The 16,827-nt window shown below is 40.4% G+C and overlaps 1 protein-coding gene across 1 annotated transcript; it reads left to right on the forward strand.

The window, feature by feature from the left end:
- The first annotated feature begins 11,721 nt into the window (after positions 1-11,721).
- Positions 11,722-12,780, forward strand: UBTFL1 (upstream binding transcription factor like 1). The gene has a single exon (XM_056114568.1). The coding sequence runs from the start codon at positions 11,722-11,724 to the stop codon at positions 12,778-12,780; it is 1,059 nt and encodes a 352-aa protein (XP_055970543.1).
- The last annotated feature ends 4,047 nt before the right edge of the window (positions 12,781-16,827 follow it).

The raw sequence follows: 16,827 nt of genomic DNA on the forward strand, positions 1-16,827 counted from the left end.
CCCGCTGGGTTTGCAAGTGTCCTAGTACTGTAGGCAGTTAGATAGGGAAAGGCCCTCAGCAATGAAACTTAGGTCAACAGAACTTCTGGGGGGTAAATCCTAAGACTGATCCATCCTGTAGATACAGAAAACAGACCTGATAAGACCCTGAGGAAGTTGGACCCCTCCCCATGAAATTCCTCAAACCCTTCGACCTCACCATTAATCTGATTAAAATGTGATCCAGCCCCAAGAAGACTCCAGAACTTCCAGGTCAGGACAACCCAAGAAGAACTTATAAAGGCCACCTTAAACAAAGGAATGGCATGCATATGCTGCCCGAGCTTATGTGCTGCTTGTACCTTCATGGCCAAGCACATGCTGTGCCTGAGCACATGTGTCTCCCGCATCTCCCCTCTTTAATGTGTACTTTTATGCTTTCCTAGCTAATGCCAAGATGTCTGTAGGGGCTCTCTCTACTCTTGGAGAAGCCCACGTTCTCACTTGAGCACATCACTCTGTCTCTCTTACTCTCCATTCTCTCCTACTTTCTCTCCCTCCTTCCCTTCAAAAATCCTCCAAATAAAATTTGTTTTAGTTCACTGCTTGTCTACTCCTGAAATTCTTTTCTGTGATCGAGGTAAGAACCCAGTACTCTGGGTCCCGGGTGGTAGAGCGGATTGGGAGAAAGTGACTGTCTTTCTCCTCCCAACTCATGTGAGCCACCCGTGGGGTCCACCAACATCAGTACCACCAGACTCCATGTACATTCATTTTCTTTTATTTGGATTTGGGGCCACATTAGCTGTGTTCAAGGACTACTCCTGGCTGTACCAGGAGCTGGACCCAGGTAGTATGTGAGGGAAATTCTGTGCTGGGCATGGGATTGAGGCTTCCCGAATGCAGAGTAAGTACCTTTGAGCTCTCTCTGGACTCCCAGGAGGTACACTTAAATGAAGCCCAAGGATTCTCAGGAACCCCTTGGTAATATCAGAAGTCTTGCTTCTCCACACCATCTTCTTGATAAGCATGTCTGATAATTTTATTATTACAACCCTGAGAATAGGGATCAATCATTCCCTGAGAGTATTAGAGAATTTGCATCAGAAATATTATCATATGCTAGACTGTATCTGTGTAAAGAATCTCTCTGTTCTTTTACCTATGTCTGTAGAATATAGAATCTGGAATTTATAGTCCCGTGGGTGCAGGTGAGTGAGAAATTTCAAATTCAATTCAAATTTCAATTTCAAATTTCAAAAAAATAAAAATGTTTTTAAGAAGATTAAAAAAGAGAAAATCCAGCAAAATTAACAAAGTCTGAAATGACCCCAAACTTAACACAACTAAATAATGTTACTATTTTTTGTAAAACAGCATGTATTCCATATTTACTATATAAACTTTAAATCAACAAGCATTTCAATTATGCATATGTACTGCTAATATGGATTGGAATGATAGCAGAGTCTGGCAAGCACCCTGTGGTATATTCAATATGCCAAAAACAGTAACAACAAGTTTCACAATAGAGACATTACTGGTGCCCACTTGAGCAAATCGATGAATAATGGGATGACAGTGCTACAGTGCTATTGCTAATACAATGTAAGGATATGAGACAATAGAGTAATAAGATAAGAAATAGAGTGCAACCAAATAAAGGGTGTTGGGAGGATCCTCCCAGGATGGGAGAAGCATGCTGAAAGTAGACTATAGACCAAACATGATTGCAACTCAATGCCTCTTTTTCAAACCACAACACCCCAAAGGAGAAAGAGAACAAAAGGGAATGCCCTGCCACAGAGGCAGGGTGGGATGGGGCGTAGGGGAGGTGGGAGGGATACTGGGATCGTGGTGGTGGGAAATGGGCACTGGTGGAGGGATGGGTATTTGATCATTGTATAATTGAAACCCAAGCACAAAATTTGTAAGTCTACAACTGTACCTCATGGTGTCTCACTGATAAAAATTTAAAAAATAATAATAATAACAACAAAAAAAAAGAAATAGAGTGCAAGAGAAAATAAGAAAAAATCTATTATGTTCATTTCTTAAGAAGAAAAAGGAAAATTAGAGGGCTGAGTTCCAGTGGGGGAACTGATTGAAAACAATATCAAATGTCAGAGAAGTTTAGTTCCTAAGACATTGATAAGATATGTAACGTGAAAACAGATTCTGCCAGAGCAAGTCAGGGCACTGATTATATTGTGTTAATCAATAGATTGTGAGTGTTTTATGTTCCAATAAGCGCTCAAGAAAGTAATGTAGGCAGGTAGATTAGGAAAGGGCCCGCCCCTCCCCTCCCATCAGGGCAATGAAATTCCTAGTAAAGCCACTAGTCCTAAAGCTGACCCACCTTGGGACATAGAAAGGCCTGCTAAGACCTTCCACAGCAGCAGACCCTGAGGAAACTAGACCCCTCCCTACAGAAAGGGCTGGAAGGAGAACCCTCAATTTAATCTGATTAACCCTGGAGGCTCAACTGGCCCAGGCCAGAGAATGCTGGAGCGAGCCTCCAAGAGAAGATCCAGCAGAAACAAAGGAAGTGCACATATGCCGTCCTGGCCAATGTGCTGCTTGTGCCCACATGGCCGAGCACATGTGGTGCCCTCATCTCCCGTCTTGAGATATGTGCTTTCATGCTTCCATATCCTATGCTGGGGTGTGTGTAGGGGTCTCTCCACCTTTAGAGAAGCCCGGGTTCTCACTTGAGCACTTTACTCTCTCTCTCACTTTCTCTCCCTCCTTCCCCTTCCTTAAAACCCTCCAAATAAAATCTGTTTTACCTCACTGCTCATCTATCCCTGAAATTGTATTCTGGTGGACAGAACAAGAACCTGGTAACCCTGGGTAAGGCCTGGGACTGGCTTTCCTTTCCTGCAAAGAGCAATTCCTTGCTCAAGCCTGAGTCCATGATGCCCTGAAAAATCAGGTGATGGGGATCAACTCCAACTCCTGTGCAGAGATGACCAAGTAGATGTCAGGTGTGGCTTGACAGCTACCTGCTGGGGCTGTTAGGGGGTGGGGGTTGGCCAGTGCTGCGCAGGGACACAGGGACTTATGGCAGACTTTATCAATCCTAGGCTTCCTGGTGGGTCCCAGAGTGGCAGAGGTGGACAGGGAGAAAGTGATCACCTCCCTCCTCTCCACCCTGAGGGCTACCTACTTCAAAAGGAATGCACCCAGATTGCAGATAAGCAAATATTGTGAGTGGAGGTAATTATGAAAAAGAATATACTTTTAAAAGTAGTTCATCTTTTGAAGAATTTATTTTAAAACAATAAACAATAAATCAGAGGCCAGAGTATAGGAAGTACAGCAAATTCGGGTTGCCTTGCACACAAACAACCCAAATTTGATCCCAGGTAGCCCACATCGTCCCCTGTGCCCTGCCAGAAGTGATCCAGAGCCAGGAGTAAGCCCTTAGCACTGCCAGATGTGGCACAAACACAGAAACTAAAAAACAAAAGAAAACAAAACTATTGAGTCGTGGTTTGGACAGGTAATATAATGGTTAAAGTTCTTGCCTTATATGCAGCTGGCCTGCGTTCAGTTCCCAGCACTGAATGGTCCCCCAAGAACTGCTGGGTCCTTTAAGAACAGCCCTAGTGGCTTCTGAAGCTCTGCAGAACTTCCACCCTGTCTTCTGAACATGCCAAGAGGCCCCTCAAACAAGTGAGCAAAGAAGCAAATTTTAAAAAGCAATAATTCCTTGTATTATGTAGATTTTCTCAAGGTGTGGCTCCTAGGTAAAGATTGGATAATGTAAATTTGGTTAGGTAAATTTTAATCCAAGGGTGGGTATTTGGGTGGGGTTTCTTACCTGCAAAATTCTAATCCTATATACCTTTTGCAAAGGATGTGGTGTTTAGAGAATCTCTAAATACTATGCAAAGAAACAAGTTTCTTTTTCCTCAGATGTTTCTACTTGACTCAACTATGGCAATGATTCCTAAAATTTACTGCTAGTAAAAGTGAGGACCTAATCAATGAGCTGAATTTACAGAAACAACTCATTGAACAAGAATGAAAAAAATCATTTTTTAGTGCTCACAGGTAAGTACTTTCTATATATGAAAAATCAATGTTTTCTCTACTTAAAGTAGGTATTTTAACATTATTTAGTTGACTCCAAAGAAAAATCAAAAACATTAAAAATATTAGTAAAAACGATCATATTACTTTTTGTGAAGGGGGTGGTTTGGGCTGCAACTCCAGGTCTTCTGTGCTAAGGAATTACTACATGCAGAGCTCCAGCCCGGTAAATAATAAATAATTATATTTATTATAGAATATAAAAATATAAATTATAAATGAAAATGATAAGGAGGTGATGTAATAGAGAAAATTTACAATTTACAAACTTTTGTTCATTCCTGATGCCCATTGCGCAGCGGCCGCACAGTACTAAACTGAACCCAAGACTTCTGCTGAAAGGCATGCTCTCCAGTCATTTTTCTGGCTCAGAGGGGAAAGAAGAGTAACATAGAATCTCTCTCTCTTCTGGATACAACGCAAAAATTACTCAGTGATGAACAGTGCCAGGCTAGCCAACTACAGTTTTTCTTAATATTGGAAATTATTTTATAGTACAGAACCATGGGTAAATAAAAGCCTCTGGATAAGACTATAAAAAATCTCTACAATATTTTATTTGCAACATGTATATAATTTAAGTGACTTATGTGTTATATGGATGCATGATAGTATGCATATATGCATTTATATATGACTTTAAATAACTGTCACTGTCCTCCCATTGTTCATCGATTTGCTTGAGTGGGCCCAGTAACGTCTACATTATGAGACTTGTTACTGTTTTTGGCATATCGGATACGTCAGGGGTAGTTTGCCAGGCTTTGCCATGCGGGTGAGATACTCTCGGTAGCTTTCTGGGCTCTTCCAGAGGGGCTGAGGAATTGAACCCGAGTCGGTCGGGTCAGCCACGTGCAAGGCAAACGCCCTACCGCTGTGTTATGTATTCATATTAATTTATATATTGCATGGGCTGGAGCAATAGCACAGGACCGACCCAGGTTCAATTCCTCTACCCCTCTTGGAGAGCCCAGCAAGCTACCGAGAGTATCTCGCCCACATGGCAAAGCCTGGTAAGCTACCCTTGACATATTGGATATGCCAAACACAGTAACAACAAGTCTCACAGTGGAGACGTTACTGGGCCCTCTCAAGCAAATCCATGAACAACGGGAGGACAGTGGACAGTGGAATATATTGCATAATGTGGCATCTCAGAGAATACAAACCTTAAGAAAGTGTTTAATCTATAAAAATGTCAGAATTATTATAAGGCTAGGATCTATTTATATTTTTCAGAATCCCTACTAGCAGAATTTCTGATAAAATAACACTGAGCTGAGTCTCCGGAATTCAAATTTTCCAACATATTCCTTGTTCCAGAGTTGAAAATTCAAAACCTTTTTTTTTTAAAGAAATTTCTTTACAAAACATCTAGACAAACTTCTGTAAGTAATATAAACTGAATTCAGCTGTGAAACCCTATCATAGTACTGAATATTTCTACCTTGCTATGAATTTTTCTATGCATTTTTCCTGTCTCTTTGGATGTTTTAAGTGTTGGGTTTCTCTGCTGCTTCTATTACTGTGCTCCAGATTTTTTCTCTTTGGTCTTTAGGAGGATACTGGTCAAACATTCCATATGTAAGAGAGTTGCTAATTTTCTGGGACTGTTTGGTATTCATCCACAGAGATTCCTTTGTCCCCTTGCAATGCTTCTTTGTTGTCTCTTGTTTGCTTACTAATACTGCAGACTCAGTGTTTTCTTTGTTGTTTATTTATTTGTTTTTCTTGACACCTAAGAGCTTCTTTCATCATTTCTTGAAAGGCAGGTATATTGGCAGCAAGCTTCATTAGCTTTTGTTTCTCTGCAAAAGTCTGTATTTCTTGATTATATTTGAATGATAATTCTGTGCAGAGTACTCTTGTTTGTTCTAGTTTGCCTCTTCTCAGAGCGAACATGCCTTCAATCCTTCCATTGTGTTTCCCGAGAAGACTGATGATAGCCAGACGTCTCCTGCCCTCTTCTATTTCTTGGAGTAGCGTTTTTTCATTTTCTTTGTACAGGCCCTTCACCTCTTTAGTTAAGCTGATTCTGAGATACTTGATTTTCTGAGGGACATTTGTGAATGGGATTGTTTTTCATATTTATTTCTTCTCTTTCATTCCTTATGTATAGGAAAGCATACTGATTTTGTAACTTGACACATTACTATACAAGTATACAAATGAATTGTTTCTAGGAGTTTTATTGTAGTCTTTAGGATTTTCAAAATATAGTTTCTGCAAATAGTGAAAGTCTGATTTCTTCTTTTCCTATCTGAATGCCTTGACATCTTTATCTTGCCTAACTGCTATGGCAAATATTTCCAGTACTACATTGAATAGGAGTTACAAGGTGGGCAAATTTGTCTTGTGCCTGATCTTTGAAGGAAGACTTTAGTTTCTCCCCATTGAGAATAATGTTTGCTATGGACTTATAGATGACTTTGACTATACTGAGGAAAGTTTCTTCAACTCCCATTTTGTTGAGAGTTTCTACCATGATTGGGTGTGGATATTGTCAAAAGCTTTCTCTGCATCTATTTTATTTTTTCATTTATTGATATGGTGTATTGAGTCTGGTGCCTTAGACACACACACAGACACACACACACACACACACACACACTCTATTGGAGACCCTGGCAAGCTACGAAGAGTATCTCGCCTGCACGGCAAATTCTGGCAAGCTCCCCGTGATGTATTCGATATGACAAACACAGTAACAAGTCTCACAATGGAGCAATGGAGACGTTACTGGGCCCGCTCGAGCAAATCGATGAACAATGGGAGTACAGTGCTACAGGACAGATATGGTGTATTATGTTGATTGACTTGTGAATGTTAAATCATCCTTGCATCCCTGTGATGAATCCTACTTGATCATGGTGTGTGATCTTTTTGATGAGTCATTGGATTCTATTTATATGCTAGTAGTTGGAAGGTCTTTGCATCTGTGTTCATCAGGGTTATTGGCCTATAATTCTCTCTCTCTCTCTCTCTCTCTCTCTCTCTCTGTATCTCTGATTGGTTGTCATTGGGATTTATATATTCTCAAATGTGAAATTTTAAAAAATAAGGGCTGGAGTGATAGTACAGCAGGTAGGCATTTGCCTTGTACACGGCCGACCCAGGTTTGATTCCCAGCATCTCATATGGTCCCCCAAGCACTGTCAGGAGTAATTCCTGAGTGAAGAGCAAGGAGTAACCCCTGTGCATCGCTGGGTGTGACCCCAAAAAAGCAAAATAAAAAAAATAATAATATGTTAGTCTTATATGGTTATCAGTCTTATATGGTTATTACAATACACTGATCTTAGTAGATATTTCAATATTAAGATCACTATAAATCAGTAGCACTGTAGCACTGTCCTCCCATTGTTCATTGATTTGCCTGAGTGGGCACCAGTAATGTCTTACAAGAAGTTGTTAGACTTGTTGTTACTGTTCTTGGCATATCGAATATGTTACGGGGAGCTTGCCAGGCTCTGCTATGTGGGCAAGATACTCTCAGCAGCTTGCTGGGCTCTCCGAGATGGGCAGAGAAATTGAACCCGGGTCAGCTGCGTGCAAGGCAAATGCCCTACCTGCTGTGCTATCGCTCCAGCCCCATAAATCAGTACAAGATGAATTAATAGTATTAACATTTTTAATTCTTAGAACTAAAGACTGTATTTAAACTAAGATTAATGTGATGCTAATTAATTATGTCTCAGGGAGAGATGAGAATAGAATTTCTTACTAAATATTGTAGAACACTGTGTGTGTGTGTGTGTGTGTGTGCGCGCGCGCGCGTGAGATCATTTTCGCCCAGGTTTTTCTATCAATGGAAAGTGAGAAAATCTGTATGAATCTGGATATGGCTCATATCTGAGTGCAGAGAACAAATAAAGAGCAGTATTTCTTCCAGCCATTTCCTAAATTTCCTCCACATTTATCATAAATATTTTCTGCTGATACATTTCATTCATATCTGTAGGTTTCTGATGATAAAATATTTAGCAATTTTGGGGTCCGAGGCCGAGACTCTCTCTTTCGAACCACACAAAGAGTCCAGCCGGTAATGCAAAACACAAGTGGAGTTTATTCAAGCAAGTTAGCTGGGGCCAAGCTCTCAGGCTTGCAGGCCAGAGCAAGACTCCGAGCAAGGGAGATGCTTCAGGTTTTATAGTTAGTGCTTATGTCATTGCCTGCGCTTATAAATTCAAACAAAAACATACGTGAAAAACGCAAGTTTCATAATTCAAAAGGAAACACAATTTCAGACAGTACAAACAGTTACGGATGGGTCATCTGAACATGTTCCAGGATGTTCCGACATTCCGGTGACTACCGCCTCCTGCCAGCATGGCTTCTGATGTTTGGGTTATGAATCTATTTGTCAAGGCCGAGTATTCAGCCCAGATGTCCTTCCCTTTCAGAGGGTCAGGAAGGGGGAAGAGTGGGGTTTTAAGTAAATAAGACGTAGATCAGGGGCAAGGAGAATGGAGTTGTTCTTAGCCTGATCCGTGTCCAACAGCACTTTAATTTATTGATCCTATCTTATACATATATATGTATATACTTCTATTTCTTTTGTCTTTGCATCATATTTATATTTAGATGTCTTTTTATACCTTAATAAAAAGGGAAATTGTAACTGGTTCATGATGCATGCCAATTATGTTTATTTCTCTTAACGTTTCCTTATTATGTAGTTATGTTTCTTTTCTTAGCTTTCTCTAATGCTTTCACACATTTATTCTGACTTTAAAACTCTTCCCCAGACATACAAACTTTTCAATAAACCCTCTATTTTCTCTTCAGACTGCTTACTTCAGGTTAGCTTTCCATACTTTCTAGATGTTCAGTAGCCAAACTCCTAGACAGATATCTTCATATTGATGATACTGTTGTTTAGCAGCCTTCCCTTAATATAGCTCCAACTATCTGTGTTAGGTGGTTTTCTGATATCCCAGAATGATTGCATATATATTGCTCGAGGCCCTCCCGTTGATCATCGATTTGCTCGAGCGGGCCCAGTAACGTCTCCATTGGAGACTTTGTTGTTACTGTGTCTGGCATATCGAATACGTCACGGGGAGCTTGCCAGGCTCTGCCGTGTGGGCGAGATACTCTCGGTAGCTTGCCAGGCTCTCCGAGAGGGGCGGAGGAATCGAACTTGGGTCAGCCATGTTGGCTGTGTGCAAGGCAAACGCTCTAGAGGTATCACAGAATGGGATATCATGTTTTGCATGCGGGGGGGGGGGGGCTGAATTTAATCCCAGGAACCAAATGCTACCCTGAGCAAAACCAGGAACAATCACCCAAGTACCATCCACTGTCTTGGATGTCGATTTTACATTAATTTTTTAATCAATTAGTTATTTTTTTTTTTAAATTTATTAGTGAAACACCATGAGGTACAGTTGTAGACTTATAAATTTTTGTGCTTGGGTGGCAGTTATACAATGATCAAGTACCCATCCTTCCACCAGTGCCCATTCTCCCCACCAAAGATCCTAGTATCTCTCCCACACCCATCCCCCCTGTCACACCCTGCCTCTGTGGCAGGGCGTTCCCTTTTGTTCTCTCTTTCCTTTTGGGTGCTGTGGTTTGCAAAAGAGGCAATGAGTGGCAATCATGTTCGGTCTATAGTCTACTTTCAACATGCATCTCCCATCCTGGGAGGATCCTCCCAACACCCTTTATTTGGTGCTCCCTTCTCTATCTGAGCTACCTTTTCCCCTAGCAAGTACAGCTGGCCTCCAAGCCATTGAGTAAACCTCCTGATACTTATCTTGACTATTCTTGGGTGTTAGTCTCCTATTTCGTTACTTTATATTCCCCAGATGAATGCAATCTTTCTATGTCTCTCCCTCTCTTTCTGACTCATTTCACTTAGCATAATACTTTCCATGTAGTACCACTTGTATGTAAATTTCATGACTTCATCTTTTCTAACAGCTACTAGTACTCCATTGTGTAGATGTACCAAAGTTTCTTTAACCAGTCATCTGTTCTTGGGCACTCAGGTTTTTTTCGAGATTCTGGCTATTGTAAACAGTGCAGTAATGAACATAGAAGTGCAGATGTCACTTTGACTATACTTTTTTGCCTCTCTGGGATATATTCCCAGGAGTGGTATTGCTGGGTCAAATGGGAGCTCAATTTCTAATTTTTTGAGAATCATCCAAACTGTTTTCCAAAAGGGCTGAACCAGTCGGCATTCCCACCAGCAGTGAATAAGGGTCCCTTTCTCGCCACATCTGCACCAACACCAATTGCTTTTGTTCTTTTGGATGTGGGCCAGTCTCTGTGGTATGAAATGATATCTTATTGTTGTTTTGATTTGCATCTCCCTGATGATTAATGATGTAGAGCATTTTCTCATGTGCCTTTTAGCCATTCAGATTTCTTCTTTGAGAAAGTTTCTGTTCATTTTATCGCCCCATTTTTTGATGGGGTCAGATGTGCTTTCTTCTTGTGGAGTTCAACCAGTACTTTGTATATCCTTGATATCAACCCCTTGTCGGATGTGTATTGGGAGAATATCCTTTCCCATTCTGTAGACTTCTTTTGTATTTTGGTTACTGTTTCTTTTGAGGTGCAGTAACTTCTTAGTTTAAGATATCCCATTTGTCTATCTCTGTTTTCACTTGCTTCAATTTTACATTTAAATTATAGAATTTGCATGATAGCCCCTTGAATGAATCTGACTTGATCATTGTCTATGATGTTCTGCATGTTTTATTTGTTCAATTAGAAAAGTGTGATAATAAAATCTGCCATAACTATTGTGCTGATATTGATATATCTCCCTAAGTCTAGCAGCTGTTTTATAGAATTTACTTTACCTTCATTTAGTACATATTATTTTGATGAGTTCAAAGTAATTGAACTCTTGATCTATTGATCCCTTGACCAATATTTAATGACCATCCCTATCTCTTGTTTAGTTTGAATACTATTTGGTCTGATCCAAGTCTGACTCTCCCTGCCCTTTTTAAAACCTATCATTAACCTGTATTATTGTTTTCCATCCTTAATGCTTATCATGAAAGTTCAAGTATGTCTCCAGTAGCAAAAGTTTGGAATTTTTTTCCAGATTTATCCCACCCTCCACCCTGTGGCTTTTGATAGGAAAAATCAGTTCATTAAAATAAGGTGAATTACTGATAAAGTTTTCTGTTGCCATTTTTCTATAATTTTTTTCATGTATCTGTTTTTTAATGTGGGCCATTCAGTATTCTGTGAAGTACTGCTTGGATTCAACAAATGTCTTTAGTAAAGCAATTGAACTTTTATGAAAATGTTTATCACTTCTTCAAATCTAAATGATAATCTTTCAGGGTAGAGGATTCTTGGTAGAATGTTATTTTATTCATTATTTTGAATTTGAATATGTCAATATATTCTTATTCTTGACTAAAATTTGAGAAATTTGAAGTCTTTGTAAGTAATATTTTCTATTAGGTATATTAAATTGTGGATGGGACATTTTGAATGTGACTGTTATTTATTGTATAAAAGTCTTTTTCTTTCTTTTCAGAAACAAAATTTCACATGAAGTATTTTCAGAAATAAAAAAAACTTCTGAGGCTTAAGAACAAGAGTAACTTGATCAATCTAGATAGAAGTCTGATTAACTGGGATCTTATAAGTGGTCCAAAACCAAAAAAAATGGCACTACCTCAAGGCCAAGTTGACTGGTGTGAAGAAGACTCTATCCAGCTCTTGGAACGCATGGAAGATAACCTATCTGATGATGATAACACATTCAAAACAACCCAGTCAAAACTGGACTGGGATAAAATTGCTTTTAAAGACTTTTCTGGAGAGACATGCAAACTGAAATGGTTACAGATTTCTAACAATTTGAGAAAATTTCATACATTGAAAGAATTGGTCTTGGATGCCAAGGAATGTGTTGGAGAACCTTACAAAAGGAAAAGTTGCAAAAGACATCCTGGCCTACCCAAGAAGCCTTTGACTGCTTACCTCAGATTCTTCAAGGAGCAGAGACTCTGGTATTCACAGATGCACCCCACTCTGAGCAATCAGGAACTGACCAAGGTGCTGTCTAAGAAATACAAGGAACTTCCAAAGCAGGAAAAAAAGAAATACATTCAAGATTTCCGGAGGGAGAAACAAGAGTTTGAGCAGAAATTGACTCAGTTCAGAGAAGAGTATCCTGATCTAGCCCCAAACGGCGAGAGGAGGAGACGAGTCAAAGGCCAAAAGAAGGTTGAAGAAAATGTACAAGATATGAATTCTTTTCCTAAAAGTGGTTTGCCCCATAAGGTAATATTTCATGGAGAGCCCCCAAAACTCCCCATGTATGGATATTATAAATTCCATCAGGATTTGTGGTCAAGCGAGGAGTTACAAGAAGTGCCCCTGAGACAGCGCAGTGTGGAGATCTGCAGGCGGTGGCAGAGAGTTCCCCAGAGCCAGAAGGAGCTCTATGAGCAGGAAGCCAAGAACCTTCAGGCACAGTATAGGATAGATCTGGATCGCTGGCTTAGGACTCTTTCCCCTCAGGAATATGCCGCATACAAAGAGATATCCTATGCTAAACCTAAGTCCATGACCATGAAGGGAGACCAAAACACCAGCATCAGTCTTCAATCCCCATCTGTAAGGGACAGAGTTGGAGAAGAGTTGGGACTGCAAGCTCCAGAGATAGAAGAATCATCAGAAAACAGTGATGATGATGATTCGAATGTCTGTGTGGATTAGCAGAAAATAAGGAAGATTGGAAAGATGAGGGAAGCAGCCAGTCCTCATACTCCAGTGGAGACAAGGAGGGACACAGGGAGGCAGAGGACCTACCTCTTGGAGACTGTTTTAACACAAACAGACTGTATTGACAGAACTTGGAACAAAAGTCTGAGAGCTTCACGAGATAGGGGTGGAGCCGGTCTTGTCCTCCCCACCCCAACAAGACCCCAAGTCATTGCCCACGAACAGTCTCTATGGCTTCTGATCAAGCTGCTTAACGGCCATGATCCCAGATACTCAGAAACAAATCTCGGAACCTATTGGCTTTTGGCAGAAATGTGTCCGGACCCTGCAGTAGGTTACTGTCGCCGGGCCACCCCGGGCGAAAGGGTGCTGTTCCTCAGCCTGCTCCCCCTTGGTGGCTCGGTGGCCAAAATCTGCCAGAGGCCATTGGACAGTCAGGTATGGACCTTCAGTGATGAAACAGGTGGGGCCTCAAGGGATGGGGTGGAGCTGGCCCTTTCTTCCTCATCCCGAGACCCCAAGTCATCACCCACGAATGGTCTCTATGACTCCTGGTCAAGCTGCTTAACGGCCGTGATCCCAGAGACTCAGGAACAAATCTCGGAACCCAGCATTTTTGGGCAGAAATCCCTCCAGATTTAAGTGTTAAAGTTTCAGAATTTCAAAATTGTGCAGCCACTACTGTAGCCACACGACATCATATGTTATTCTTAACCAGCAATAGAAAACAAATTGTCTACTGTTGCCTTTTCAGCAGATCTGAGTGTTGGGGTAAAATCCCAAATAGTAATGGTGGGTTTGATGTCAAAATATTGAATGTGATCAAAGTAGAGATAGAGTAATGTGGAAATCATCTACCCCACAGGTAGGGGGAGGGTGTGGGATGGGGGCATACTGGGTTTTTGGGGGGTGGAGAATGGATACTGGTGAAGGGATGGGTGTTTCATTGTATGACTGAGACTTAAAGCAAAAGCTTTGTAACTGCTCTCATGGTGATTCAATAAATAAAATTATAAAAAATGGGGGAAAAAAGTAAGGTGCAGTTCATGCCCAATTCAATCAGCTAATCAGTTGCTGAATGAATAGCAGTACCATACATAAAAAAAAAGTCTGAGAGCCTCATATTGAAGAACTCCTCTCTCTAGCCCTTTATTTCTTCTCTCCTTCCTTCTTTCCTTCCTTCCTTCCTTCCTTCCTTCCTTCCTTCCTTCCTTCCTTCTTTCCTTCCTGTAAATTTTAAACCTGATTGACAAAGAAGAATATGGGGCAGTACTTCTGGTCCCCTGTGCTTTAGTACCTTTGCCACACAAGGAGATGCGCCATGCAATCACAATGTTGGAATAAACGTTGAAAGCTGGGGCGAGGCCCTGGATCACACTTGATCAGACTGTGAGAAACCGTTTTCAAGTCTTCCAGAGATAGGCCCAGGAGTCCTACCTGATCTGGAATTTTTCCTCAGGATTCATGCACTCTAACTAAGGCAGATTTGGTTATATGGAGGTAGGCCTTTGAGAAACTTGTCAACGTCCTCATATTTCTCTCTGTGTTCTGAAGTAAGGAGTGACCATTATCTGTTTTGTTTGTGAGCACATGCATTTTTGTATGTGTATATATATATATATACACACATATATATATTTATTTTATATGTCAGTGAAATTTTTCCAATTTATATTTAAAAAATAAAATTACTTTTCTTGTGTAGTTCTCAGGATCAACCCAGGACCTCTAATCCTTGACAAATAAATATTTTAAAAACTTAGCTTTGGGGAGGCTGGAGAGAGAGCTCAGAAGAATATATACTCCACATATAGGAGCAACAAGTTTGAATCCCAGCGCCTCATAGTCCCCTAGCACAGCAGAAATGATCCCAAGACCACTGGGCATGGCTGAAAAAACAAACATAGAATTTTCACTTTTAAATGTTGACTTAGCTGTTCTAATTCTAATTCTAGTTCCTTAGAATTAGTCATCCTTGACATTCATGGCCTTTTTTTTTTTCAAAATCATAGAATGGTTTCAATTTATTGTTGAATGATTCTATTTGGGGATTTTTGTGTGTTTTGATCTCAGTATATTTTTTTCTGTTTTATTTATTTATTTATTTAATTTTATGGAATCACCGTGAGAAAGTTATAAGCTTTCATGTTTGGGTTACAATCACACAATGATCAAACACCTATCCATCAACAAGTGCACATTCCCAACACCAATATTCCTAGTATAACCCCCCTTACCCACCCTCCCTGTGTCTCCATGGCAGACAATATTGCCCATAATCTCTCTCTATTTTGGGGCTTTATGGTTTGCGATACAGACACTGAGAGGTTATCACGTTTGGTCCTTTATCTACTTTCTGCACACATCTCCAATCCCATCTGGTTCCTCAAGCCATCATTATCTTAGTGACCCCTTCTCTATTCTAGCTACCTTCTCCCCTTTGCTCATGAGGCAGGCTTCCAGCTATGGACAAATCTTCCTGTCCCATGTATCTACTATACTTGGGTGTCAGTCTCATGTTATGTTGTTCTATACTCCACAAATGAGTGCAGTCCTTTGTCTGTCCCCCTTTTTCTGACTCATTTCACTTAGCATGATACTCTTCGTGTCTATCCATTTATAAGAAAAGTTCATGACTACATCTCTCCTGACAGCTGCATAGTATTCCATTGTATAGATGTACCAAAGTTTCTTTAACCCGTCATCGTTCTAGGGCACTTGGGTTGTTTCCAGATTTTGGCTATATTGTGAACAGTGCTGCAAAGAATATGTCGATACAGATGTCATTTCTACTGTGCTTCTTTGCATCCTTAGGATATATTCTCAGAAGTGGTATTACCGGGTCATATGGAAGCTCAATTTCTAGTTTTTGAAGGACTGTACATATTGTTTTCCAGAAAGGCTGGATTAGTGGGAATTCCCACCAACAGTGAAAGAGTGTCCCTTTTTCCCCACATCCACGCCAGCACTGGTTGCTTTTGTTCTTTTGAATGTGTGCCAGTCTCTGTGGTGTGAAATCATATCTCATTTTTGTTTCGATTTGTATCTCCCTGATGGCTAGTGATGCAGAGCATTTTTTCATGTGCCTTTTGGCCATGTGTATTTCTTTGTTGAGAAAAATTCTGTTTATTTGTTCTCCCCATTTTTTGATGGGGTTGGAGGTTTTTTTCTTGTACAATTCTACTAGTGTCTTGTATATCCTGAATGTTAATTCCTTATCAGATGGGTATTGGGTAAATATTCTTTCCCATTCTGTGGGCTCTTTCTGTATTTTGGTCACTGTTTCTTTTGAAGTGCAGAAGCTTCTTAGTTTGATGTTCCAGTTGTTTATGTTTGCTTCCACTTGCATGATCAGTGCTGTTTCATCCTTAAAGATGCTTTTATCTTCAATTCCGTGGAGAGTTCTGCCTACATTTTCCTCTATGTACCTTTTGGATTCACGTCTGATATTAAGGTCTTTAATCCACTTAGATCTGACTTTTGTGCCTGGCATTAGACAGAGGTCAGAGTTCATTTTTTTTTTTTTTTTTGCAGATGGCTATCCAGTTTTCCTAGCACTTTTTAAATAGGCTTTCCTTGTTGCACTTCACATTTCTTGCCCCTTAGGCAAAGATTAAGTGGTCATATATTTAGGGGTCTGTGACAGAATATTCAACTCTGTTCCATTGATCTGCAGGTCTGTTTCTAGCCCAGTACCATGGTGTCTTAATTACCAGTGCTTTGAAGTACAATTTGGAGTTGGGGAGGAGGATGCCACCCATCTTCTTTATCCCAAGGATTGTTTTAGTTGTTCATGGGGTTTATTGTTCCATATAAATTGGGTGTAAGTCCTTTTTAAAAATTTGGAAGAATTCACTAGTGAATCCATATGGCCAGAACTTCTGTGCTTGGGGAGACTTTTTATTACCGTTTCAATTTCCTTGATGGTGGTAGGTCTGTTCAGGTTTTCCAGTTCTTCTTGGTTCAGCCTTGGAAGGCTATAGGAACCTAGGAATTTATCCATTTCCTCGAGGTTTTCATGTTTTGTGGCATAAAGCTTCT

Source organism: Sorex fumeus, unplaced genomic scaffold (genome assembly GCF_029834395.1).
Source record: "Sorex fumeus unplaced genomic scaffold, SorFum_2.1 ptg000026l, whole genome shotgun sequence".
Lineage (NCBI taxonomy): Eukaryota > Metazoa > Chordata > Mammalia > Eulipotyphla > Soricidae > Sorex > Sorex fumeus.